Raw genomic sequence first — 27,188 nt, 5'->3', positions numbered from 1 at the left:
AAGCAGCGGCACCTTAAACCCCTACAGGTGTTTAAGGTTGTCCGGGGATAAGGTGACACACACACACACACACACACACACACACACACACACACACACACACACACACACACACACTACATGGGGGACAGTTAACAGTAGTGTGTGAATTTACGTAGTCGGCATTGGAGGGAGAAATGCACTGTAACAGAAGTGCGTCTCCGGTCATAATTACTTTACTTGCCAAGTGGCTGCGCAGGAATTCAGCTTGGTGACAATGGTGCAGCGTCTACTCTACGGTGACTGAAGAGGCAATGCTGCTCACTTGCGTAGATTGTTTTGGTTGGGTTCTTCTGTCACTTTGCGATATGGTCCAGGGTGCATGACTTGTGCAGTATGCATATCCAGCGGTGGGAAACAATGAGTGAAGTGCTCTTGTATCAAAGTAACTTTATTAAAAAGAATGCAGCAGCTGCACAAGAATTAGCCAGATGGTGCAGAGGCACACCAACACTTTTTGTAGCATACACTGCAAAATCCTGAGTGTTTTGCATTTGCACTCTGATCAACATCTCAACTGATATCCCACAAATTATGCAGTATATTTCATGTATATTTCACACATAGAACAATTGAGCAGTTGAGACGAATAACAGTCTAAATCCATAATTTATTCTGACTCCTCCCCGGAAGTGCATTTACTCAATATATGTTGCAATTCTGAATATACTGTACTGTAGTAAATCTCTCATACTGTATATTTAGAACAAGCCAAATAGTTTTTTCTGTATTTTGAGACACTATCTATCTGTGTGTGTGTGTGTGTGTGTGTGTGTGTGTGTGTGTGTGTGTGTGTGTGTGTGTGTGTGTGTGTGTGTGTGTGTGTGTGTGTGTGTGTGTGTGTGTGTGTGTGTGTGTGTGTGTGTGTGTGAGAGAGAGAGAGCGACAGTGCGTGTGTGTGTGTGTGGCTGCGCAACAACACTTGGTTGTCAACAAACGCTATTTCCGTACTCGGACACAGTCAGGGACAGACATATGGACTCACATTGCTGTCTATAGGAGTGCCCTATAGGAGTCTACAGGAGTGGCTCATGCCCATTAGACTTGGATTTTCATTTTGCATAATTCAATTATGGTGGAACTGGCACCCTCCCCCGCCTGTCTCTTGAATCAGATCTACTCTCCTTTTATCTCTTTCACTCTCTTATTCCCTGATGTACAAACAGCCCCTGTGCCCCCTGCCTTGGCTCTCATCCATCCTGTTTCTTACCGTATCCTTTCTTCGGATCATAGTTTATACGGGCTCTCACACGTCACATGTTATGCAGGTGTTTGCGTGTTCCTCAAGCAAATTAATTAGACGGGACCTTACTTACACAATGGGATAATGTATGCAGGTACTAGCACAAGAACCTAACACAGCAGTCCCAGAATACAAATATATTTAGAGACAAAACACTGGTGCACCTGTACCTGTACAGTACAGTACAGTGCACACACATGCATATTCGTGCTGTGACACCCGCCGCGCCCCAGCGTCCCTGTTATGCTAGCATGTGTAGGCAGGTGTGAAATTAATGCGTCTGAGGGACGAGAACCGCCGCGCCGGCAGAAATGCATACAAAAGTAACCTGTGGCATGTTGTCGGCATGGCAACACTCAACTGCTGGTAGCGAGAAACGACAACACCTCGTTAGGGGCGAGGTGTCGATAGAGTGTGTGTGTGAGTGTGTGCGTGCGGGGGGAGAGATGATGACACCGATTGCCACTCAGCATCCCACTTAATTGGCAAGAACGTGACACTTCAGCGCTGTTCTGCAGACGCTACTCGGTAGAGAGTGGGAAGTGCTGTGCTGGGGGGGGGGGTGTCTGTTTTGCTCGCTAAGCGGAAAATCCACTCCAGCTCTTGAAGAGGTCCATGGCTAATGAAGGTGCAGGGCCCTAGGGCTTCCCCCTAGATCAGTGGTTCTCAAACCTTTTCATGTCAAGTAAGGACCCCCACTTGATTTATACGGCTCTAGCAGTGATTCTCAATCATTTTCATTTCAAGGACCCCAAGTTTGATAGGCTACGGACAGACCGCCATTTAATGGCATTTTTTATCTCTGGGACCCCAATTGATATTGTAAAATCAATGTTAATTTAACTCTGAGAGTGTACAGGTCCATTTGGTTCCATTTGTACACTGAGTTACGGACCCATAAGGGTCCATTTGGTTCCTAACTATCCCCCGGACTCCACTTTGAGAACCACTGCCCTAGATAACTGTAGCATCAGACAGAGCCCACTGCTGCACTTCCATAACATGAATTGGCAATATTGCGTATATAAGTATAAAAGTAAAACCACATGAACCCTATCTTCCCATTTTAAGGGAAAACATTTTGGTTATTTTCGGCAAAGAGATTTGGTGTAGGGGGGGAAAAGGAGCAGACCAAGTATAGAGCCCGGGGTGGAGGTTTTCTAGGGTTTAAGTGGTTAAACAAATTCAAGTGTTATTCACACAGATTTAATGTTTTAAATTTCAAACTTTTCAAGTATGACAATTGTTTGTATAAAATGTGTGATATTGTATCTCTCTGTTCTTATTGATTGATTGATTGATTGATTGATTGAAATATTTATTAACAGTTTGCAGAATTACAGTACATTTCTAGCACAAACTCAATACAAAGACGACCCAATTAAGTATTACACTTGTTTACAAGAGGGTCCACCATGTTCAATTCATCAAAACATTTAGAGACGTACAAATAGACACTTCCATATACCGGTAGTCAAAGAACAGAACAGGAATTCATCATAAAGGAGGTAAAAAGGGAAAAGAAACATATACAGTACAGTGAGGGGAAAAAAAGGTGGGCAGTGGGGGGGGGATTCAGATTTTTACGGGGGCCAGTTTCGAAGGAGTCAAGGGATTTGCATGTCTTAATGACTGTTGGTAGGGCGTTCCACATTTTGGTGGCATAGGAGCGAAAATAATTTAGTCCCTTGTTTGTTGCACTCCCTCTGGTGTTGTGGGTGTGGACTTCGTTAACATTAAGGAAGTATCTAGACAGGTACATGGGTATCTTGGTGTATCTTATACGTTTGAATGAATGAAACTCCCAATAGGTAATAACCAGTCTTTTGCATAGCATGCATTCATTTTTTTGCTGTATTCCAATTGGTATCCTTTTCTTGGTCTGCATTTAGTGTGCAAAGCACTTTACAACGCCGATTCTCACATTGATGGCCAACCAACCCAGGTACCAACCTGCTCATCATCGGAAAACAGTTTTGGTTTCAGCGAACCGGGAACCTGCATGTGTTGCTGCTGTGAACGTGTTGCTGTACGGCAATGGGTTTCTTTTCATATCAAGGCCCATTCTTTATTCAGCATTTGAACCACGGACTGGTGGTTTGATTTAGCCTCTCAGACCCAAAACTTTGAATATTTTGTTATCATTGGATAAGATTTTGTCCACAATTCCTTGCTGTATTGATGTGGTACCATAAGAGAGACAACAGGCAGACAGACGCTGAGCGTAAAATGAAGGGTGCATTTCATTTTACGCACTCAAGAGTTAAAGATCTACAGCCTGCTGTAGATCTTTAACTCTTGAGAGCACACATTTATGACGAGATCTACTTTCAAAATGACCAGCTCAACAAGATCTACCCACTGAAAGTGTGAAAGTGTACCATTGCTGAAAATAGTTTAAATATCCCCCCCGTATTTAACTTAAACGCCCAATGCATTCTCAATGGCAATAGCACAAACTTTGGCATGCTACTAGTCCTACATACTTACACCTAGAAACCCCATTCAAACCTATTTAGGTTCATCTTACGGTGGACATGTTTGCCTGAAAAGAAATCTTTGAAATGTTTCATAGTTTTAGAAATATAGTGCTTTCAAATTTGAGAAATTCACAATGGGGCTCAATGGCAGATATTGGCACGTCAAAAAAGCACTTTCACCTAGAAACTCCATTCACACTTTTTATAATTCAGCTTACATGTTGGAACTTTTTACTTTGAAATGATTTGTAGTTTCGGAGTTATTTAACTTAAACGCCCAATGCATTCTCAATGCTATAAGGGTCCATTTGGTTCCCAACTCTCCATCATTTAGCTGGGGGACCACCTGGAACACCCTTAAGGACCACTGGCGGTCCCCAGACCACTGATTGAAACGGGTATGGAGCAGGGCGGTGCTTTAACACAGTATCTGTTCACCATCAGCTGGATACGTAGAGGTTAAAATGAGATACAGTAATAATACAATGTGCTTAGACCAGGGAAGAGATGACGGTCGGTAGGCAGGGGGGGGTGATGTGAGCAGGGAGAGAGAGAGAGAGAGTGATGGCCCCCGAGAGTGATGGCAACGAGCGCCCCCCAGGGATGAAGCAGGTTGTCAGGGGCGCGTATGTTTCTTATCGTGGGCTGCAGTGACAGGTATAGGCAGTGGAGCTCACAGACTGACCACTGAATTATGCATCACTCAGCAGCTGTAGCCAGAACAACACAGCTATAACGGAATCACACGTTCTTTTGACTCCAGGCGGCTTTTATGAACAAATTATTAATGCCATAATCTGGTGGGGAATTAGATTACCACTAGACAGCCACCAGTCAAATGCTGACAAATTGTGGCTGTGGGCGATGATTTTGTTTCCTTCCACCTAACCAGCCAGCATTCAGAGATGCTGCAGAATTTCATTATAGAATTCTAAATCAATTACATTGGTTGGAAAGAAAAGTAAGTCTTTCTGCCTTTGAGCCCACCATTGACATTAAACACATCTTTCAGCATCTTCTCTTGGGGCAAAGCCATGGCGATCCGTTTGGATAGTTGACTGTATTTTTCAATATCCGACACCTTCTTTTGTAACGCAGGCACTTTCACCACATTGGGACATGATGACGAGGGCAGAGTGTCTGCCTGGGGGAGTCAGCTCAAAGTAGAGCTAAAAATATTTGTAGCATAATCCAGAGATTGTGTAATGGTGTTTTTTTTTTTTTTACTATGACACTTGTCATGTGCCCACACGGGGGAAATGTACAAAGAAATGGCTGATGAATAGTATTTTGGACCCTGGAAGAAAATGTATTTTGAGTATATCCAAAATATTATCAGCAGAAGACCTCCCTCCCTCCCCCCAGCGCGCGCGCGCACACACACACACACACACACACACACACACACACACACACACACACACACACACACACACACACACACACACACACACACACACACACACACACACACACACACACACACACACACACACACACACACACACACACACACGCGCGCGCACTGTCCGACCAGTCCACCTACACAACCAGCAAGCCAACAGAGTCATAGTACATCGGGGGACATTTTAGATTATTCTGATCAGGCTCTCATTACATCCAGACCTGCTTACAATGAAATCAAAGTAGCAATACTGCAATGTCATACTGTACTACTACTACTGCTAGTTTATGTGATGTTTGTCTTGCAATTGTTACAATTGTTTCAATTGTAACATGTAAGGCAATTGGCTGATTCTTTTAACTATTATGCTTTGACATTTTTCAAAACAGCAAGAATGAGTGATGTACAGTACAAGGTCATTGTGAGTTTGTATATTTCATATTTATTCTTACAATTTTTGCTATATCTTTTTTTTTGTGGAAAATGTATACCCAAAATGAGGACGTTGAAACCTGAGAATATATGCATATGTGCAAATATGCACATTTCTCTACCATGATTTATGATAGTGCTACAATAGGTGAATGGGAGCCAGGGGGGGAAGGAAATACATATCCCTGTCTGTAGAATATATGGTAGATAAGTCAACGTCAAGAGATAAACGCTAAAGGGAATAATCTGTGTGTCCCTATCGTGAATGTGTAAAACAAGCTGGGCAAAGAAATGCGAGCTACGGTAGATTATATTTCACATATTTATATAATTTTTTTACGCACTTCGCTGCTGCAGAAATCCAAAGGGAATTACAGCTGACAGCAACATGACCTTTTCAGTTCCTACACAGTCAAATCCATCACGTTCATTTTACTCCGCAAACGTATAGAGATGTAACCCAAGTGGACCCCTAATTTTCACAGTTTAGATCGGCAACAGTGCATAGCAATATACAATTGACATGGTTCAATCAGTATGCAGGCGACATGCCCTGTGTTCGTAGAATGTTCAAGATGGTAATGTAGCAGATATAACCTGTGGTCGTAGTAGAACGTTAACGATGTTAATGCATCGGGTATACCCCACGGACCTACTAGAATGTTCAACATGATACTGCTGCAACAGTGAGCTGTCAGGATGAGAAATGGGAATGTCGTGAATTAATTAATTAGATGGAAGTGTTATTATATATATCATGCTTAATTGCTCAGAAAAGGCTCGCAAGAGAGGGGGGATCTGATTTAAGGTGCGTGCGTACCAAATGTCCCCACAGGCCACAAGTATATGAGAAATAGACATTGTTTGTGAGGACCATTTTCCTGGTACTCACAAGAGTAAAAATCTTAAAAAAAATTCTATAGATACGTTTACAGTACAATTAGAAAAATATTCAGGTTAGGATCAGGCATAGACATCCAAAGTCTAGGTTTAGGGGGTTGGAATTTGAGTTCCTGAAGAAGATCCTAGTAGCGATCGAAAGGTTTCATGACATACATTTTCTTTTATTTTTATTTTTCGTTTTTCTTTTAGGTTTTATGACCTCAATTACACCCAAAAAACCTGAACTTTGAACATTAAGTGGATTTTCTGTGGTCTGGGATATTTTCTGTCTGTGGAGCCTTTTGAGCTGCAATGAAAACAGGCAAAACAGTGAAAACAGGGACATCTGCTGGCAAATCCCATTGTCATATATGGGATTTGCAGGCACAGTCAGCAGGAAAATCAGAGCACTTGTTTGAGCCAGAAAACCCCAGACCACAGAAAATCTACTGAATGTTAAAAGTTCAGGTTTTTTGGGTGCAATTGAGCTCAGAAAACATTACAATTATTTTTAATGTCACAAATAATCCCTTTAATAAACCAGTGGAGCTGAGTATTACCAGTGTTGCAGACTATTCTTTTCTCTTGAAATTTGAGTTAAAGATGATTTTATACTTCGATGCGTGCCAGTGTCATGCACCGATTAAATAGCTGATCTACAAGCTCACAACGTGTCGCAGCATGACACATTGTGATCTTGTAGATCTGCTATTTTTCGGCTCTAGGCTTAACGGTTAGCATATATGGCAAAAATATAAATAAATGGCATTCATGAAATCATGTCCTCACAAGTATAGTAATACAGACCTGTGTGTGTGTGTGTGTGTGTGCGTGTGCGCGCACGTGCGTGCATGCGCTCCTCCCCCCCCCCCCCCACCTGCCACATGGAGGTGGGTTCGGGATTAACAAGCTTGGCCTGACAGTTGCCCGTGCAGGCCGTCTGCTCGCCGCTTCCCCGCAGTTAAAAGCTCCGCTCGGTGAATACTGATGAGCCCCGACCGGCACACAGGTGGAGGAGAGAGGACTTTAGACAGGGGTGGGTTAAGAAGAAAGATCCAAAGCTCGAGATGGGGGAGAATGATATCGTTGCTGTCAGGCAGGAAACTTCTATCTCCATTTATTTTTTTATTTTTTCCGTGAATTAACGGCTTACTTGATCATACTACAGCATCACTCAAAAGCACCAATAGTTGCAGATCCGTAAGCTCGAAAAGCTTTGAGCTACTGTTGCTATTTTTGAATTTTAATCCTGAAAGACTCCCACTAGGTCCAGTTTTGGACGTACAAGGTTTCCACCCGACAGACGATGAAGGACATTAATAAGGAATAAAGGAAGGAAGAAATAAATCAAAGAGTGGGACGAACAAATGGATGGATGGATGGATGGATGGATAGATAGATGGACTGACAGATAGGAGTTGTGGAAGGGGAGGAGGGGGATCTGCTCACACGGCATTACCTGGCTCTCTGCGGGACCCCTGGGACACCATGGTCCTTGGCCTTGATACAGTAAATGTCAGCATAGGACCAGTTTCTTGACGGGGACAATGCACATTAATCATGCCATTTTTCTAAACCATGCAACGTCAATGTTGACGTTGACGGCAATTTTTTATGTATTTTGAATAAAATTCCATTTGGTTTTAGTCATATTTTAGTCATTAATGTGCATTGTCCCCGTCAAGAACCTGGTCCTATGCTGACATTTACTGTATCAAGGCCAAGGACCATGGTGTCCCAGGGGTCCCGCAGAGAGCCAGGTAATGCCGTGTGAGCAGATCCCCCTCCTCCCCTCCCACAACTCCCATCTGTCAGTCCATCTATCTATCCATCCATCCATCCATCCATCCATTTGTTCGTCCCACTCTTTGATTTATTTCTTCCTTCCTTTATTCCTTATTAATGTCCTTCATCGTCTGTCGGGTGGAAACTTTGTACGTCCAACACTGGAGTTCATACCTAGTGGGAGTCTTTCAGGATTAAAATCAAAAATAGGTGATTTGAAAGGTAATTTGGTCAACAAAAACGTATGTTGGCACGCCTTGGTGGCGTCTTGCCTGATTTTACACTTGGTTTCATGATGAAAATAGCAATTTAAGGTTAAAAAAATGGATGACTGTAATGTGCTTGGTTCAGACATGAGGTGTGTTTTTAGTTTATTCTTGAACATGTTAAGACTGTGGGATTTGGATGCATTCCAGACAGAGACAAGGGGCTGACAGGAGAAAGCTCTGCCACCTGCTGCCGTTTGATCTATGCGAGGGATCGTTAATCCAAAGAGCTGAGAGAAGAGAGGTGACGTCATGTGACACCTCCTATCGCGCTCATCCTATTTTCAGTGAGATTTGATTGATGGATACCGAGAGTTATCAGCCAAATATGGTTTTAGTTGATGAAAAGTCATATGAGCAGTATTTTCTGCAGCGAATGAGCTTGTTTTATTACCTAAATTGAAACACATACAGTACAGTCAGTCACGCTATGGCCAGTGTGCGTGGCATTGGATCAATAATGCAAAAACATTTGCATGGTATTTTTCATATTCAGTTCTGTCATCTGTAGCCGTGCTGTCGTTATTGATTTCTTGAGTAATACATTAACGTGACTCACACAGGCTTAAAGGCCCATGCATCTGGTATGGTATGTTTAACCCTAGGGATGCTCCGATCAGGTTTTTCTGATCACCGATTGTTTTTCGCATGATCGACCGATACCGATCTTGTGCGCAAGGGGAAAATTTGAATATTTCCAAAATGATTATGTCAAAACCCACGTCAAAACTGTTCCTGTGTGTGGGGAGGAAAGGGAGAATGGTTAGGCCGGTCACAAAAATGATAAATGATATATATCTGATATCTAACATTTATACCACTTAACACCCTGAGTGTCAAGGGCGTCAAAACGGAAATCTCCGTTCAATGATTATCGGAGCATCTCTATTTAACCCATGCACTGACTACAACTCACGGACGGTGGTGTACTTGACATTATTACTGCTAACCATTTACCAAAGCACACGCATGTGGTTCATTTGATTATCTAGAAAGAAGCCATAGTATTCCATTCATATCCAATAGGCTTACAGTATGTGATGTGATTTGATAACAGTCTTGTCGAGCAGTATAGTTGTCCTACTGCACCACAGGATATATATTTCTCAATAGAGCTCAGCAGAGAGAGACTAACTTTAACGACAATAGATGTTAATAGATGTTAGTATTGTACTAAACAAACTCTACTTAACAGTGGTTCCCAAACTGGGGGTCCCCAAATTATTTTGGGGGGGTCCCCAGATGATTAGCTTAATGTGCAACCTTGTTTTCTCACTCAACAGTAAACAAACCAACATACTGTAAGCGTGTGCAAGTTATCTGCCACTATCATAAGTGACAATTTAAGACCCTTTAATGCCAGATTGTCAAATAGTACGTCAGAAAGAGGCAAACATAGTGAAAGTAGCCGATCTACAAGCTTGGGTCAAACAAAATGTGATGCCTACAATTCCAAGTTCTTGTCAGGGTGGGGCGTCCCCCAGTTCGAATTTGATTATTTGTTTGGGGGTGGGTCGTTATGGTTAAGTTATAATAATAATAATAATATCTGGGATTTATATAGCGCTTTTCTTGACACTCAAAGACGCTTTACATGTGTTGGGGCCAGGGGGGGAACAAGAAAAGGACAACTTTATTAGAAAAAAACAATTAAAAGAATAAAACCAATAAAACAGTGCAAGTTTTAAAAACACATCAGCTTGGAAATGCGATGGTGAACAGGTGGGTTTTTAGTGCAGATTTGAAGGTGGGAAGTGAGGGGGCATCTCTGATGTGTTTGGGGAGAGCGTTCCAGAGGGTATGGGCGGCCACAGAGAAGGCCCTGTCGCCCCAGGTTTTCCGTTTGATCCTTTTGGGGACCTCAAGGAGGCCGGCGTCGCTAAGGTATGGTTTTGCACTGTAGCTTTTAGGATGTACTATGCGGCATCAGATGTTGTGCGAGGACAACAGAGGACAAAATTAAATGGATTTAGAACGGCCTAAACATCTGTCACATTGATCCTTTACTAGAGGACGGAGTACTCTGTGTTTAGGGCCTTTAGGCCATTATGCCTGACCAACATTTCACTCTCTTTCCCTCTCTCTCTCAAACACACACACACACACACACACACACACACACACACACACACACACACACACACACACACACACACACACACACGGACACGGACAGGGCTGCTCCACTTTTCCCGTCCCATCAGACTGTGTGTCCTGCCACAGAGAGCGCACGGGACATTTTAACCTGATGTACTTTCTCATTCTCCTTAGTCATACAGTAAGAAGCATGCGTTCCTCTGCACTGAACTTCAAAGACTTTGAAATAAGTTGACATTTGAATTTATGTCACCCCGCAGGCTCTTCGAGCTTTTTTATTTTTGTATTTATTCATTTCACATTGTCATCATTCTCCAAAATATTTACAGTATGCTGAATTGAAGTCCTTTTTAAAGAGTGCTGCCTCAGTTACTTTAAAGGTTGTTGTCCACCAAGGCATTTTCTTCCCCTTGTGTTTTGATTTGTTTGTGTGCCACGTGTTTACTGCAGCGTGATAAGGTGCTAAGCGTCTACTAAAACAAAACAAAGACATGCCATCTCCGGTTTACTTCCTGTATCTTGAGTGAAGTAGGTGCGTGGCCACCTTTTTAGGAGACCGGAAGCAGGTTGGTGGCAGCGGTGGTCGAACGTGGCAGCGGTGGTCGAACGGTTTGCGGAGCGGTCTTGATACCGGAAGGTCGCCAGTTCGTATCCCTGGACCGGCACGTTAAAATTACCACCGCTGAAGTGCCCTTGAGCAAGGCATTGAACCACTACCATGAAATGTTCTATGAGCAGGGCCTGGCTGTAAACAAGTATCTGATGCTTAGTCCAGTTACCCTGGGTAAATATAGTAACTTTGCTTTGCTTTGCTTTGTTGTAGTTAGTTGTTATTTCCAATTAAATCTTCTCCATCGAAGAGTGAGCCTGAACACAGCTTCTGAACCATTCTTTCGAGCTCTGGTCACTGAACTAAATATTGGGCCCAATGGTCACAAAGCCACACAATCTTCCCACGATTTTCATAATGAAATGGCATTTTTTCAGAGAGTCAAATCACGAGAACATTAATAGGTTCACACTATAGAGCACCGAAGTCTGACGTCACTTTCAGTAGAGGGCGCCTATACACAGGTTCATGTATTTTTTTATTTGCAGTGAAATCTCCATAGGGCGATTTTAGGTCGCTTCATATAAGAACTGTGTTTGAAAAATAAACCGACCACCCCAGCCTTTCTGTCAGGGGAGTGGCTGTGCGTCGTTAATGATGTCCATTCATATTTGATACAGCCAGTTTCTGGAGAAAATGGAATTAATGTGGCCGCAAAAGCCTTGAAACTACATATGAAGGCAATGTCGCTGCTAATATACGTCATGCCCAGCTGTCAACACATTGTGTTCCTGAGATTCCTTGTTGACGTAAGCTCAACTGGTGGTGACTCGACTCGTACTAACCACGAAACATTAAATATCAATAAAACCACCCTGCCTACCCGGAAATGGAGTCTCTGGGTTGTTTGAATAGTTTCTAACGCTTATTTTGTAACTCTTTGGGTATATTTGTACATTTCCACCTTCAGTCGATGCTTCACATCCATATGAGTGAAAAGGCCGGGGTGATCGGTTTATTTTTCAAACACAGTTCTTATATGAGGCGATCTAAAATACCCCTATGGAGATTACAATGCAAATAAAAAGTACACGAACCTGGGGACTGACGCCCTCTACTGACAGTGACGTCAGGACTTCGGTGCTCTATGGACCAGTTTGAATCAAACTTGAATCAAACACATTTAAGTGGTTTTGGTCTCTTAATAAATGTACCCCAGCCACTGTATTCATGTGTGTATATCATAACATAGTATACTGTATGTGGTGTTCTGGAATGTGTACATGAATATATGCACTTTTATGTGTTTTCAAGTCCTGATCTTTACACTGCAAAACTTTGATAGCCCCAAATCTTAACCACTCTCATTCCTGTCACCTTCTTTAATCCATCTGCAGGTCTGAAGCAAAGGCACCTGGGATATGAGGAGGTAAGTGTGTGTACACACACACACACACACACACACACACACACACACACACACACACACACACACACACACACACACACACACACACACGGATAGTGGATACCCACACACACAGAACACACACGCACATCCCACTCACGTGCATGCTGCCCTCTGTCTCTCGCTGCGAGGCATTTACCTCCTGGAGAGGAAAGAGATTTGCAGAGGATGTCAGCACTGTCCCCCGCTGAGAGAGAGAGAGAGAGATAGAATGACATCAGTTCTGAAGTTGTGTGCGAGCTTGTTGTGTGATTGTACCTTACTACAGTACACACATGATGTGGACATGCACACACCTAACTACACACCTGTAGACATGCACACACCTAACTGCACATGTGGGTCGACATGCACACACCTAACTGCACACATGTGGACATGCACACACCTAACTACACACATGTGGACATGCACACACCTAACTACACACATGTGGACATGCACACACCTAACTACACATGTGGGTCGACATGCACACACCTAACTGCACACATGTGGACTTGCACACACATCTTGCGTAATATGTACAGTATTAGTGTCTCTCACTCTCTCACTCGTCTCCTCTCCGCTATTTTCTTGCTCTCTCTGTCTTTCACGTTTCTTGCTTACGCACGCACACACACACCAATCACGCGCACGCACGCACATGCACACACGCAAGCAAGCACACACACGCACGCACGCACGCACGCACGCACGCACGCACGCACGCACGCACGCACGCACGCACACACCAATCTTGCACTGCTTTTACAATTCTCTTTCTCGGTACACACACACACGCGCGCGTGCACACACACAGCAGGAGTTCTCATCTCCAGTAGTTCTTGTCACACAGTCTTAGAGCAGCATATCATTTCAGGGTCCATTAAACAGCCCGTTCGCCGCAGCATAAAGACTGTCGGCAAGCTCCCACAATGCCTCTGTGAGGCAGAACCAAAATAGAAGCCATGCCGCTTCCCTCCCTCCAGATAGAAGCCATGCAGCCTCCCTCCCTCCCACGTTCTGCTGTCATCCCTGAAGGACGGGTGACCTGTCACTAGTTACAGCCTCCCTCCCTCCCACTGTCTGCTGTCATCCCTGAAGGACGGGTGACCTGTCACTAGTTACAGCCTCCCTCCCTCCCACTTTCTGCTGTCATCCCTGAAGGACGGGTGACCTGTCACTAGTTACAGCCTCCCTCCCTCCCACTGTCTGCTGTCATCCCTGAAGGACGGGTGACCTGTCACTAGTTACAGCCTCCCTCCCTCCCACTTTCTGCTGTCATCCCTGAAGGACGGGTGACCTGTCACTAGTTACAGCCTCCCTCCCTCCCACTTTCTGCTGTCATCCCTGAAGGACGGGTGACCTGTCACTAGTTACAGCCTCCCTCCCTCCCACTTTCTGCTGTCATCCCTGAAGGACGGGTGACCTGTCACTAGTTACAGCCTCCCTCCCTCCCACTTTCTGCTGTCATCCCTGAAGGACGGGTGACCTGTCACTAGTTACAGCCTCCCTCCCTCCCACTGTCTGCTGTCATCCCTGAAGGACGGGTGACCTGTCACTAGTTACAGCCTCCCTCCCTCCCACGTTCTGCTGTCATCCCTGAAGGACGGGTGACCTGTCACTAGTTACAGCCTCCCTCCCTCCCACTGTCTGCTGTCATCCCTGAAGGACGGGTGACCTGTCACTAGTTACAGTCTCCCTCCCTCCCACTGTCTGCTGTCATCCCTGAAGGACGGGTGACCTGTCACTAGTTACAGCCTCCCTCCCTCCCACTGTCTGCTGTCATCCCTGAAGGACGGGTGACCTGTCACTAGTTACAGCCTCCCTCCCTCCCACTTTCTGCTGTCATCCCTGAAGGACGGGTGACCTGTCACTAGTTACAGTCTCCCTCCCTCCAACGTTCTGCTGTCATCCCTGAAGGACAGGTGACCTGTCACTAGTTACAGCCTCCCTCCCTCCCACTGTCTGCTGTCATCCTTGAAGGACGGGTGACCTGTCACTAGTTACAGCCTCCCTCCCTCCCACGTTCTGCTGTCATCCCTGAAGGACGGGTGACCTGTCACTAGTTACAGCCTCCCTCCCTCCCTCCCACGTTCTGCTGTCATCCCTGAAGGACGGGTGACCTGTCACTAGTTACAGCCTCCCTCCCTCCCACTGTCTGCTGTCATCCCTGAAGGACGGGTGACCTGTCACTAGTTACAGCCTCCCTCCCTCCCACTGTCTGCTGTCATCCCTGAAGGACAGGTGACCTGTCACTAGTTACAGCCTCCCTCCCTCCCACTGTCTGCTGTCATCCCTGAAGGACAGGTGACCTGTCACTAGTTACATAGCCTCGGAAACCCAGACGTTTTTATTTCCAGGGAGAAAAGAAAAGTCTGGGTCCGAGTCCACTTCAATTCGGCATAGAGTAGCGCAAACATCGCTCACTCTCTGCTGATTTCTGATCGTCTGCACCTTTGTTAAATTGACACCCACACGCACACATGTACACACACACACTCCTCTCTCGCTCTGTCGCTCTAAGTAATTAGTCTCATGTCGCGCAGCTGCGCATAGTTTCTCCCGGCGGATCCTGCCGGGAGCTGCCTATGCCATAAAAAGCATAGGTGAGTTCCAGGCTACTAGTTACAGTACATAAGCACTGGCACTGGAGACCTCTCCGCCGACTGGTGATTACCATTAGTTAAATAGCACTGATGTACAGACCAGTGCTTCTCAAACATGTTCATGTCAAGGACCACTAAATTGATATATAATTGGCCCGCATCCGGAAATGTTTTGTGCCAGGGACCGCCACAAGAGAAGACATTTCAAATTGTGACGTGCTGCGAGCGTGTATATATATAATTTTGAATAGCCAAGGTAACAAACCCTGGAACCCATCCAAGGACGCCTGGGGGTCCCCGAATCCCACTTTGAGAACCACTGAGGTAGACCTCTCAGCTGACTGCCAGCAGTTAAATGGCACTGGGGCGACAATGGCTCAGTGGCTGTGGCTCAGGAACCGCATGGTTCCTAGTTCGATCCCGGGCTCCCACAGAGTTAGTGTTTCAGTTTCAGTTTATTTTATTTATAGTACAAAATCACCCCAGGGGGTCTCTGTGCACTTTACAGCATTAATACATCAAAAAACAAATCAAACACAAATAGCATAGCAATAAAAACATAGTAAAACATGGTAAAATGTGCATAGCTGTATGAATCATACTGATTAAAACTAAGCGGAACCGTAGTGTATGGAAAAAAGGTGTGTTTTTAGCCTTGACTTAAACATGTCCAGGGAGTGTGCATTTCTGACATCCTGAGGGAGAGCGTTCCAGAGACGGGGCACGGTGTGTGAAAGCTCTGCCCCCAACCGTTATTTTATTGTGTGTTGTGACTGTGAGTTTTCCAGCATCCTGAGAGCGTAGTGGTCTTGGAGGGATGTATATATTTATTAAACTGGACATGTAAGGTGGTGCGAGTCCATTTAAGGTTTTATAGGTCAGGAGGAGTATCTTGAAGTCGGCTCTGGCCTGTATGGGTAGCCAGTGTAGTTCAATTAGTGTTGGTGTGATGTGTTGAAGTGTCCTTGAGCAAGACACTGAACCCCTTTGCTCCCAGTGAGTAGCTTGGTGCCTTGCAGTATGGTCATAACATGTTATACATAATTTATGATAGCTTGTGAAATGGGACAAGTACGTTTTACTTTTGGTAAAGTATATTTTGATGCCAATACTTTTGTACTTTTACTCAAGCAAATTTTGATTACCATACTTTTACTTGATGGTAATTTTTCTACATTGCAGTATTGATACTTAATTATAAGCATGTAGTACTTTTTCCACCACTGTGTGGTTTGTTACACTGTGAATGTGAGGTCTTGTTGTATCTGTGTGACACAAGTTAAGAGGAAATGTAATTAGGTTCATTTTTTTTGTTGCTTGGATGCACTTAGTGATAGGTGTGTGTGTGTGTGTGTGTGTGTGTGTGTGTGTGTGTGTGTGTGTGTGTGTGTGTGTGTGTGTGTGTGTGTGTGTGTGTGTGTGTGTGTGTGTGTGTGTGTGTGTGTGTGTGTGTGTGTGTGTGTGTGTGTGTGACTGTGTGTGTGTGTGTGTGTGTGTGCTCGTGCGTGTTAGATGCATACAGTAGTCTACTGTATCTATGTGTCTTGCATGGTCTCCCTTGTGCTACAAGTATGTGAACTCTTATGTCCCAGTATCATGTCTACCACTTATTACATGACTTAAGTTACTAGTATGGCCACCACGCCAGACAAGACAGAAGAGGGATAGTGCAAGAATAATATATACTTATACTTATACTTCAATAATATTTTGAGGTACTTTACTTTACCGGAGTATTTCCAATTTCCAGTACATTTACTTCTACTCCACTACATCTCAGATGCAAATATTGTACTTTTACTCCACTATTATTTGAAAACTTTGTAGATTTTTATTTTTATTACGAAACATACATTAACCACTTCATTTCCGCCATTTGAATAGACAAGCTTGTAGATCTGCTATTTTCAAAAGATTTTTTTATACATTTGAAAACTTGTGAAATGGGACTGCACAATGAGTACTTTTACTTTTGCCACTTTAAGTACAAGCCAATACTTTAAGTACAAGTATTGATGCCAACACTCTTGTACTTGTACATTTTGAATTCCGGAGTATTTCTACACTGCAGTATTGATACTTTTACTTAAGTAAAACATCTGAGTACTTCTTCCGCCACTGGGGAGAGGGGGAGATATGGCAGAGCCATTCAGAGACAGAGTCATGAGACCATGTTTGCGTAGCCTGACCCGAGTCATATGAGCGGCCTAGACGATCCCGGCCGGGCCCGCCTCATGAAACCAGAAGAATACAGTGAAAGAGAGAGTGAGAGAGAGAGAGAGAGAGAGGGAGGGAGGGTAGTAGAAAGAAAAAGTAGGAAAAGAAGAAAAAGAAGAGTGGATTATTTACGGCTGGGAGAGAAAGATGTGTGACTTGGCATGGCGGCTGAGGGGTTTCGGGGCACGCTGCGTCGGCTGTTTCTGCGGCGTCGGGCGGCGCGGCGACGAGCCCGACGAGGAGAACAGGCCAGGGGAGCCGGAGGAGGAAGAGGAAGAGGAGGAGGAGGTGGAGGAGACGGTGGAGGTGGAGGTGGAGGAGGAGGGGGAGAAGGAGGGGCAGGAAGGGAAGGAGATGGAGTTGCAGAGGCGTGCGTCTCGAAAGAGTGCCACTTCCTTACCGCCGACCGAGGTAGTGTGTGTGTGTGTGTGTGTGTGTGTGTGTGTGTGTGTGTGTGTGTGTGTGTGTGTGTGTGTGTGTGTGTGTGTGTGTGTGTGTGTGTGTGTGTGTGTGTGTGTGTGTGTGTGTGTGTGTGTGTGTGTGTGTGTGTGTGTGCAATACACTGTATTCCAATGTATTATTTAGTCACAAACTCTTAATAGTCGTGTGTGTGTAGTGGATCAAGTATATGAACGAATGAATGTCTTTATTGCAGACTCAAGGTCCATAGAAAAACACAATAACTACACGTACATACGATACAATACAAATGTACTACAGTATGTTAGACATGCATTTGTGACAGTTACAGGTCAACGTCTCTGAAGGCTAGAGGAGTATCTAGTGCAGCTCCTCACAGGGTTCCTTATACATGACAACGGTGCTATTCAGACTCATCCAAGCAGCACATGAAAAATACATGTATATACCGTATTGTGCCGAATATAAGACGATTATAAGACGACCCCCATCTTCCAAGACTAATTTGTGGAGGAAAAAAACACATTGAATGTCAAATAGTCTATAGTCCCCAACTATAAAATTAGGATATTTCCATTGGAAAAAAATCTTATATTCAGCACAATAGGGTATTAACCAAACTATCATTTTGGATGTCCTGTTTCGGGAATTCACGCCCTGTGACATCACTTGGTATGACGTCGTCGCTGTGTTGTTGCTGCAATCTGATTTGTTTTGTTGCTGCTGTCAGCATTGTGTGCCTACAACACATGCACTGTAGACAAAATGTTATTTTTAAGTAGTACATTCAGCAAGCATGCAACATGAAGGTCAGCGGCGTGCATATATATACACACATTATGAATACACGCGAAAAAAATGTGATTACAGCAACATAAACAAAAAAAAACATGGCAAATGAATCAGTTCTTTGTGGAACTCGTGTGACCGTAATGCATTCTGTTGAGCAGGCAGAAAGTAGAGCGAGGTTTCGTTACATGCATGTGCTTCATAAACTCACCATGTCTGAAGGCCGCTTGTACGCCAGTGCAGATGACAACCCCAAGACATGGAATGATCATGACTCTGTCAGCTGCTCGTATAGTTCAGTCGGTCACAATGCATGGCAAAAAATAAATACGTGATATTTCTAATTTATAGAGATTTATGGGGCTTTACATGGGGCAGTTAATGTGTTAACCCATTTAGGACTGAAACCAGATTCTACAAATGTCTTCTACATTGTGTCAGTTTTCTGAAAAATCTATGTTTCTATATATCAGTGGTTCTCAAACTATTTCATGTCAAGGACCCCAGAAATCATATGTATTTGGCCGCCGCCCCCATCTGAAAATATGTAGTTCCGGGGACCCCCCAGAAGCGAAGTTATGAGTTAAAAACGTTGTGCTGTGAAAGAATATAATATAAATAACGACTTTTCAAAAATAGTAGATATTCAAGCTCATCGCACGGCACTGAGTGCCGCGCTATGAGCTTGTATATCTGCTCTTTTTCAATAGCTGAAGTTTAAAATAATGTAAACGTGGTTAAAAGCTAAGGTGATGCAGATGGGGTCAAGGCTTCAAAGTTCAAACAGAGTGCTTCAACAAATAAAATGGCACCATAAAAGAAAGACTTTAGCAAATAAGAAAGAAAAATAAGGTAACGGTTTTACATAAGAGTATTTCAACAACATGAACCCACCAAATACCCCCAAAAAAGTATGTACACCACCACCACCACCACGTCTCCGTGTCCCAGCAGGACTGTGAGTTGCTGTGCTACCTTAAAAATCCACTTTATTTCCCATTAAAGTTGACAGAGAGTGAATGGATGGGAGGGCCACTGCGTGGGCAGATGATGGATTGGGCACCCCTGGGCCCCACGGAGCTGTGCATCTCCTGGGTCGACACTGTGACGCCTTGCACTGTCAGCGGCTAATGGAGTGCTATATATGTCTCTCACCATGTTCATCTGTCTGTCTGTCGTCATGTCTGTCTCTCTCTGTCCTTCTTAAGCCTCTCTAGCGCTTGTATGAAGCACGTTAAAGTTATATATTTTAAGTTAATATAGAACGTTGTCGTTGCTGTCGGGCAGAAAACTCTTATCTCCATTATTCAAACGTGTTGTGTTGTTTTTTCGGTAAATCAACGCCCTGCTTTATCACACTACACCGTCGCACAAAAGCATCAAAAGTAGCAGATCTGCAAGCTTGAAACGCGGCGCAAATCGACGCATGTTGAGCTTGTAGATCTGCTACTAATGCTCACATTATCGTCGCTGTCTTCGTCCATCCATTCATCTACCTCGCCTTCTCTTGAGTCTCTTCCACTATGTCTCATTCTCTCTCTCCTCAGCTGAATGACCCGTCGTCGGACCCGTCCTTCTCCAAGTCCGAGCCCCACTGGTTTCACACGCTGCAGGTGCGCAGGCTGCGTGTACAGAGGGGGCGGAGCAACAGCGACCCCCTGGGTGGAAAGGCCTTCGAGCCGACCGACTTTAAGTGGGTGAGTGACCGGCCGACCGACCGACGACGAACTGTGTCTGGGTTTCGTTTGCGTCCTCCGTTTAACTTTTTACTTTTTCCATGTGGCAGGAAGGTTTCTGTGGAGGGTTTCAATGAATGTTTTTTATTTTATTTATTTTTTATTTTTAGGGACATCCACAATCATCCTTATATACAATTGAAAACATGTCCCCAAAAGCACGCACAGGAACAAAAGGCACCAGCTACTACGTCACTGACACGCTGCAACACGCTGCAACACACACTGCAACAACACACTAACACGACACAGTCTTACCCTCCGCGTCGATCCACGGCTATCTCCTCATGTCGCGCCGCACGCCCACAGTCAACAACACCCGCGTAAAAACTGTCATTGCACTGCCACTACAGCCGCCTCCCGTCCACACTCACAAACAACATCAATATCAATAATAAACACAAACACGCCACAAGCCCCGACACCCCCGCCTAATTTGTTGCCAGGTCTATGAAAACAAGCCCAGAAAAAATGCCATTCAACACGCTACTTACAACTCGCTTACAATTCGCGGACCTGGCAACACTGCATCCTGTTTTCCCATTGGCTACGGTTGCTACAACACGCATTTGCACTGCATCTTGGGAGCAACACAGCTTAATGTAGGGGTCACCGATTGCTGTGCTACATCCCCCTCATGTCCTCACCACCCCGCTCGGCTACACCACACACACTCACCTACACAATTCTCCACATGCAACACAGGGCCCTTATTGGCTAGCCCCCTCACATGGCGATCCCCACGCAACAAAACACAGCCAGCCACACACACACACACCCACCCACACACACACACACAACGCCCACGTTCGGAAATATCGCACTGAGCGCACTGTGCAAACCTGGCGTGGTACAAGCGGGACAAACCGACGCGCAAATATCGACACGAACAACAACAACAACACTACACGCACACGCGCGCGCTGCAACAACACACAGCTACGTCCAGTGTGTGTGTGTGTGTGTGTGTGTGCGTGCGTGCGTGCGCGGGGGGGAATTTGGATCGCCTCGCGATGCAGCGAAAATGCCACTACACTACACAGGGCTCGACAGTGCGACTAGGTACTCGCATTTGCGCCTTACAACATCACCGTGCGAGTTGTAACATTCACTTTGTACCACCGGTGCGACTACACAATCCGAACTTTAAAGCTACAACTTGCGCAGTTTACATCCACAAGAATGTGTCACTCTCTCGGTTCTGCACCGCTGCTGGAGAAGTATAGCACTGTCGCAGGCAGCGCCACTAATCCCCCCCCCCCCCCCCCCCCACACACCCCAGAGACGGAGGAGAGAGAAGAGAGCGAGAGAGACAGAGAGCACACACGTGAGTCCTGCAAATTATATTGACCCAATATTAATTTGTACAACCTAGCAAAGCATAAGATATCATGCTTTGGAGAATAGGCTGGTCTCTCTTTTTACAAGACATAAGCCATTGCATACAGCTTCTCAACCCTTTGACATTTCAAGGACCCCCATAACTCTGAGAGTAAAACCAAATGGACCCATAAGAGTCCCATTTGATTCCATTTGTACAGTATCACAGTTAAACGTTATAACAGAGTCCATTTGGTTCCATTTGTACACTCTCAGAGTTACAGACCTGTAGGGTCCACTTGGTTCCATTTGTACACTCTCAGAGTTACAGACCTATAATGGGTCCATTTGGAACCCCCTCAAGGAACCATGAGGGTCCCTGGATCACACCTTTGACAGCCACTGCTTTAAATCTATACATAACTAATATAGAGCATATTTGATCCATTTATTGTTATGGATAAGAACAACAACACTACACGCGCGCGCGCGCACGCGCTGCAACACAAAACAGCTGCATACAACGCGTGTCACTGTGGACTTCTGTATCTGTGGACTTCTGTATCGCAACGCGGGGCAACGCAACTCTGGGATGAGCGGGCCGAAGGCCCGCGAAATTCTAGTATTATACAACCATTTTTCTTTGTCCCAGGTTGTTTTGTTTTTTGTTTTTTTAGAACATTTTTAGGAACAAGAAATAATAATAAAATAAAGCATATGGGAGAGATGGATGATGTGTACAGAAATGTTAAAGTACAATACAATATAGTACTCAAATGAAGACATAAGAGAGTATTTGAAGCTGTGAGCAGTAATTAAAATAAAAACAACTAGAAAAAGTGCCCTTCTGGGCACAGGTCTCCACCAGGAGGATAGGACTGTGTGAGATGTTTGGCAAAATGTTTAGGAGTAATATAAACATGTTTGCTTTTGATGGCAATTGGATGACTTGAGGCATTTTGTTCCAAAAATGTGTTTTGCAGAAATCAACCTGTTGGTGGCGCTATAACAGGCCGATGTGAAAAGGGTGGGATATATTCCTCAGCCTAGTAAGAAAATGTGTGAAAGATTTCACGTAAATTGCATGCTGCGTTCATGATTTGAGGCTTTTGTTCAAAACGGGGCAATCTTGCAAACTGTGAAAGCCAATTATAGCCAATTAGGATGGAATATGAAATATCGGACAGATCCGACTTGAGCACATGACCATAGAGATACTGTGTAACGATTTGTGAGATTTTTGGACAGAATCTGGAGGAGTAATATCCAAAAATGTGTTTTACAAAAGTCGGCCTCCTGGTGGCGCTATAAAAGGCAGATGCGGAAAATGCAGGTGAAAGGTTTGTCCTTGGCCTCTAGGGAGTGTGCATGCAATGTTTCACGCAGATCGGTGCAGTTTTAGGTAAACAATGTGAAAAGCTGCCTCATGGTGGCGCTATAACAGGCCGTTCTGGAAAATGCAGGGCAGAGGTTCATCGTTGGCATCCAGGGAGTGTGTGTGCAAAGTTTGGCATCGACCGGGTTAACGGTGCCGGAGATTAGCTGGTAACGGACGGACGGAAGGACACACGGACACACGGACGGACACACACACACACGGACGGAGTGCAAAACATACTCTCTCCCCATGCCTTCGGCCTGGTGGAGACAACAACACCAAAAAAGAGAGACATGAGTAAGACAGAATCATTCAATCCTTGCCGCTACAAAATCTGGTCGTAAACGTATAATATATTCCACCCAGTTAGACCAAAACTTCTGCAGTCTGAGAGAGAAAGTGATCTGCTCCATATTATAAATATCATTTACTATATCTATCCATTCTTTTATGGTGGGGGCTTCAGGAAGCAACCAGTGTCGTGTAAATACTTTTCTACATGCAGATATCAGAATACCGAATGGGTATTCATCAGATCTTCCAGTCTGAAAATTTGCATGTCCCAAAAATAATGTAGTAAACTCTAAGGGCAAATTTGCACCAAATATTGTATTTATTGATCTCTGAAATTCTTTCCAGAAGGTTCTAATCACTGGGCACCCCCAGAAAATATGCCAATGGTTAGCCTCCCGAGACCCACACACTGTCTCCAGCATGTTGCCTCCCCATTCGAGAAATGTATGTTTTTTTTTTAAATATATATTTCAGTCAGACTCCACATTTTTGTTCTTTACCCAAGAAGGTTCAAATGTGAGAATGGTGACCACCAGTATCAGTTTTCATGCACTTACTTAATGTGTACTGTATATATTCTGGTAATGTAATTATTAATTAATCTTACAGTACAAGCGTGATACAAGATCGGAAAAAGGCTTGCTCGTTTCGAGGCTCTGAACTGTGCACTCTGTGAGGGGGTGGGGCGGATGAGGGAGCGACGCGGCACGCTTGATAGTCACGCGACTCCCTTAGGAAATTAATAAATGGCTCCCTCGCACCGCGGCTCCGACACATTGCCGCACGGCCACCTGTGAGCGGGCCTCGGGGGTTGTTAAAACAGGAGCCTACCGTTCGGGGCCCATCCACCCCTGGCCTCGACGAGTAAAAAACCCACCCAGCCTCCAGCTTAGTAATAAACTGAATTGTCAGGTGAGGAGAGAGAGAGAACCCCTTTATCAGCTTCAATGTCATAGTGTTCCAATTGTGTGTGCTCATTTTGATGTTTCATCACTTTCAACCTCACTTACGTAATTATCCTGGTGTTGGTCTCCCGATTGGATGAAATTGGATGACATTGGGCCTCATGCGCCAACCGTTCTTAAGAAGTTCTTAAGAGGAAATTTGTTCTTAGACCCACTTAGGAAGTTTTTAAGAAGGTTTTGGGATCCCTCATTCTTTTCTTAGCTGTGATTTGTTCGTAGGTAAGAACAGAATCTACGCACACTGTGGAGCACTCTTAGGGTGCCTTTTTCGTTCTTAAGTGCAATCTGAAAACATAAAGGGAAAACAGCACCATCTGCATGATGCTCAAAGTTTGGTCTGAGGACCTCAAGGGGTCCTTGAGGAAGTTCCAGGCAGTCCACAGCAAAATATGGAATATTTTACCACTTTAATCCCATTTTATACTTTGAAAATAGCCAATATACAAGCTCACAAACGCGTCCCATTACTGCCCATTTTGAGCTTGTAGATCGGCTATTTTCAAAACATTTTGATAAATCTTCAAAACATTACCCTAGCAGAAAATATTTTCATATGGGGGTCTGCAGAATGCATGTCAATTTGGGGGTCCTTGACATGAAAATGTTTGAGAACCACTGGTTTAGAGTTCACAACCCAACCCAAACAAACGCACCATACCCACCACATAACCCCCCCCCCCCCCCCCCCCCACCATCACCCCCCCCCCCCCCAGTTGACTATTGTGAGATAAATAATAAAATACATTCATGAATATTGAAAATATTAAAATATTGAAATATTGAAAATGTGAACATTTCTGTTCACTTCAGTACCTCCACAGTATTATTGATTTTTAATGTTTGGAGTCTGGTGTTTCACCATATTTAGACTTTAGTTTAGGTATTCTTGACTTCACTCAACTTTATTTCTATGTGTGAGGTCCTGTGAGCTGCAATCACACACAGGTGTGACTGCAGGCAAGGCCATGGAGTCATGCAAAACTACACCCACCTGGGTGAACACAGGTAGGAAAGTGAATTCCCAATGCCTTATATGGGATTGGTGGGGCGGTTCCCTATGGTAATTAGGATGCTAATTAGGATATGTGGGGCGTCTACCTAGGATAATTTGAATGAACTGGCACACCCCTTCAAGTTACGAGGATTTGGATTCATCATCATAAGAACATGCTTACGAACAATTCTGCCTACTTAAGAACGTTTCATGAATCTGACTGGACTTCTCTTAGGAATTCACTTAGGAAGAAATGTAAGAGGAAAAGTTAGGAACTTATTGGCGCATGAGGCCCATTGTTATCTTGACCTAAAAAGTGGAGCTGGAGACACAGGGAAACCCCTTTTAAACTGAAGCAACACCGCAATAGCTATGACTACTATTGGAATACACTCCACTTTTAAGTTACGTCAGCAAGGGCATGCGGTCGCAACAGATTTCTAACGCCTAATCAAATGTGTTCAGATCTGAGCCAAGTCTCCTGAGGAAGCCTGTTGTGGACGGGGTATCCGGACGTAGGAACAAATCCACCTTAAAATTGTCATCTGCAGTTAACACATCCTAACTAGGACACGCACGCGTATGAAAGCTATTTGATTGGGTGTGTTATGTGTGTCTGTGTGCGCACAGTGGTGGAAAGCACCTAATTAAGTTCTCATTAGTGTAACATGAGTAGCCTTTTCATGTATTTATACCTCTCGTACTGTTCTGAGTATATTCAGTTCTACTTGGAGCAGTAGTCTACTAGATTTTGGATGAAGTATAGCATTCAACCACTTTTGAAAAGTTATTACAGAGCAGTTATGTCACAATCAAGAGGTTGTTCCATTGCCATTGGCTTCTTGTAAAGAAAAGATACTCGCCCCTTTGCAGAGCACCATTGGTAGGATTTATTCATATAGAAATTGTTCTGGTCAGGATGTGACCATATTTACTTTAACTACTATTCAGACAGAGTATCCGTGCACTTGACAAGTAGGCTAATCTTACATACTTGAGTAATATTTAAGTCAGCTAAAGGCCTCGACGGAGTCCATTTTGCCTTTGGTGTTGGTGAGAAAACACACATAAAAAACGCAAGGTTATTTAATCCTTACATAGTCCCTGTGTGAGTTGCGTCGCTATTGTAGGCTTGCGTTGGTCTATAATGTGCTTTTCATCCACTAGATGGTAGCTATGACAGATTAGATTGTACAAACTGTACTGACACACGTGCCACTTTATTTTTGTTATGAGTTGCGATGTAGTTATACAGTAACTGTATATGAGTTTTACACTATATTATCATAATTGAAGTATGTATATACCACTGCCTTGCGTCTTTTGCTAGTGATGTAATCAATTAATAATTTTGCACCAGCTGTGTAAAATTCAATAGGAATACTATCATACTAGTGGATGGTCATCTGCAAAGGAAAACAGTAAACACGGTTTGTTGGTCGGGTCTGTAAACGGCCAAATTGTCACCAAGCATAGGATTAGGAGATGATAAATTATACACAACTATCAGAGCGTGTACTAGCCCCATATGTGCCCTCTCCCTACGGATGGGGAGTCGTTCCCAGACCGACAGATGACGCAAGGGACGGACTGGAAGCGAGAAATTTCTCTCACCCTCTGTTGCTTAGTGCTTCTTGTGTCGATTACGTTCGACTCGAGTGTAAAGCACTTAACAGTAACTTCTGCTTGAGGAACTTGTCATACTCATAACTAAGGCTGAGCGAAATGACCTCTATTGTGATTTTTGCTATTGATTATAATTATGTTGTTTTATAGTGCCAATAGCCAATCGACGTGTTGTGGATTGGGTTTTTAAAAGAACATCTGTATGCCACCA

General features: G+C 44.3%; 1 protein-coding gene across 1 annotated transcript in view; it reads left to right on the top strand.

The window, feature by feature from the left end:
* cdk15 (cyclin-dependent kinase 15) overlaps window positions 1-27,188 on the top strand; it is an 82,410-nt gene that overhangs the window by 785 nt on the left and 54,437 nt on the right. The window contains exons 3-4 of the mRNA XM_079495623.1: window positions 12,577-12,608; window positions 20,212-20,361. Of these exons, the coding sequence (XP_079351749.1) occupies window positions 12,577-12,608; window positions 20,212-20,361 (182 nt within the window). The remainder of the gene's footprint in view (window positions 1-12,576; window positions 12,609-20,211; window positions 20,362-27,188) is intronic.

The sequence above is a fragment of the Electrona antarctica genome (genome assembly GCF_951216825.1).
Source record: "Electrona antarctica genome assembly, chromosome: 24".
NCBI classification, from domain to species: domain Eukaryota; kingdom Metazoa; phylum Chordata; class Actinopteri; order Myctophiformes; family Myctophidae; genus Electrona; species Electrona antarctica.
Note: the sequence above shows the minus strand (reverse complement) of the source record. Positions and strands in the feature narration are given on the sequence as shown.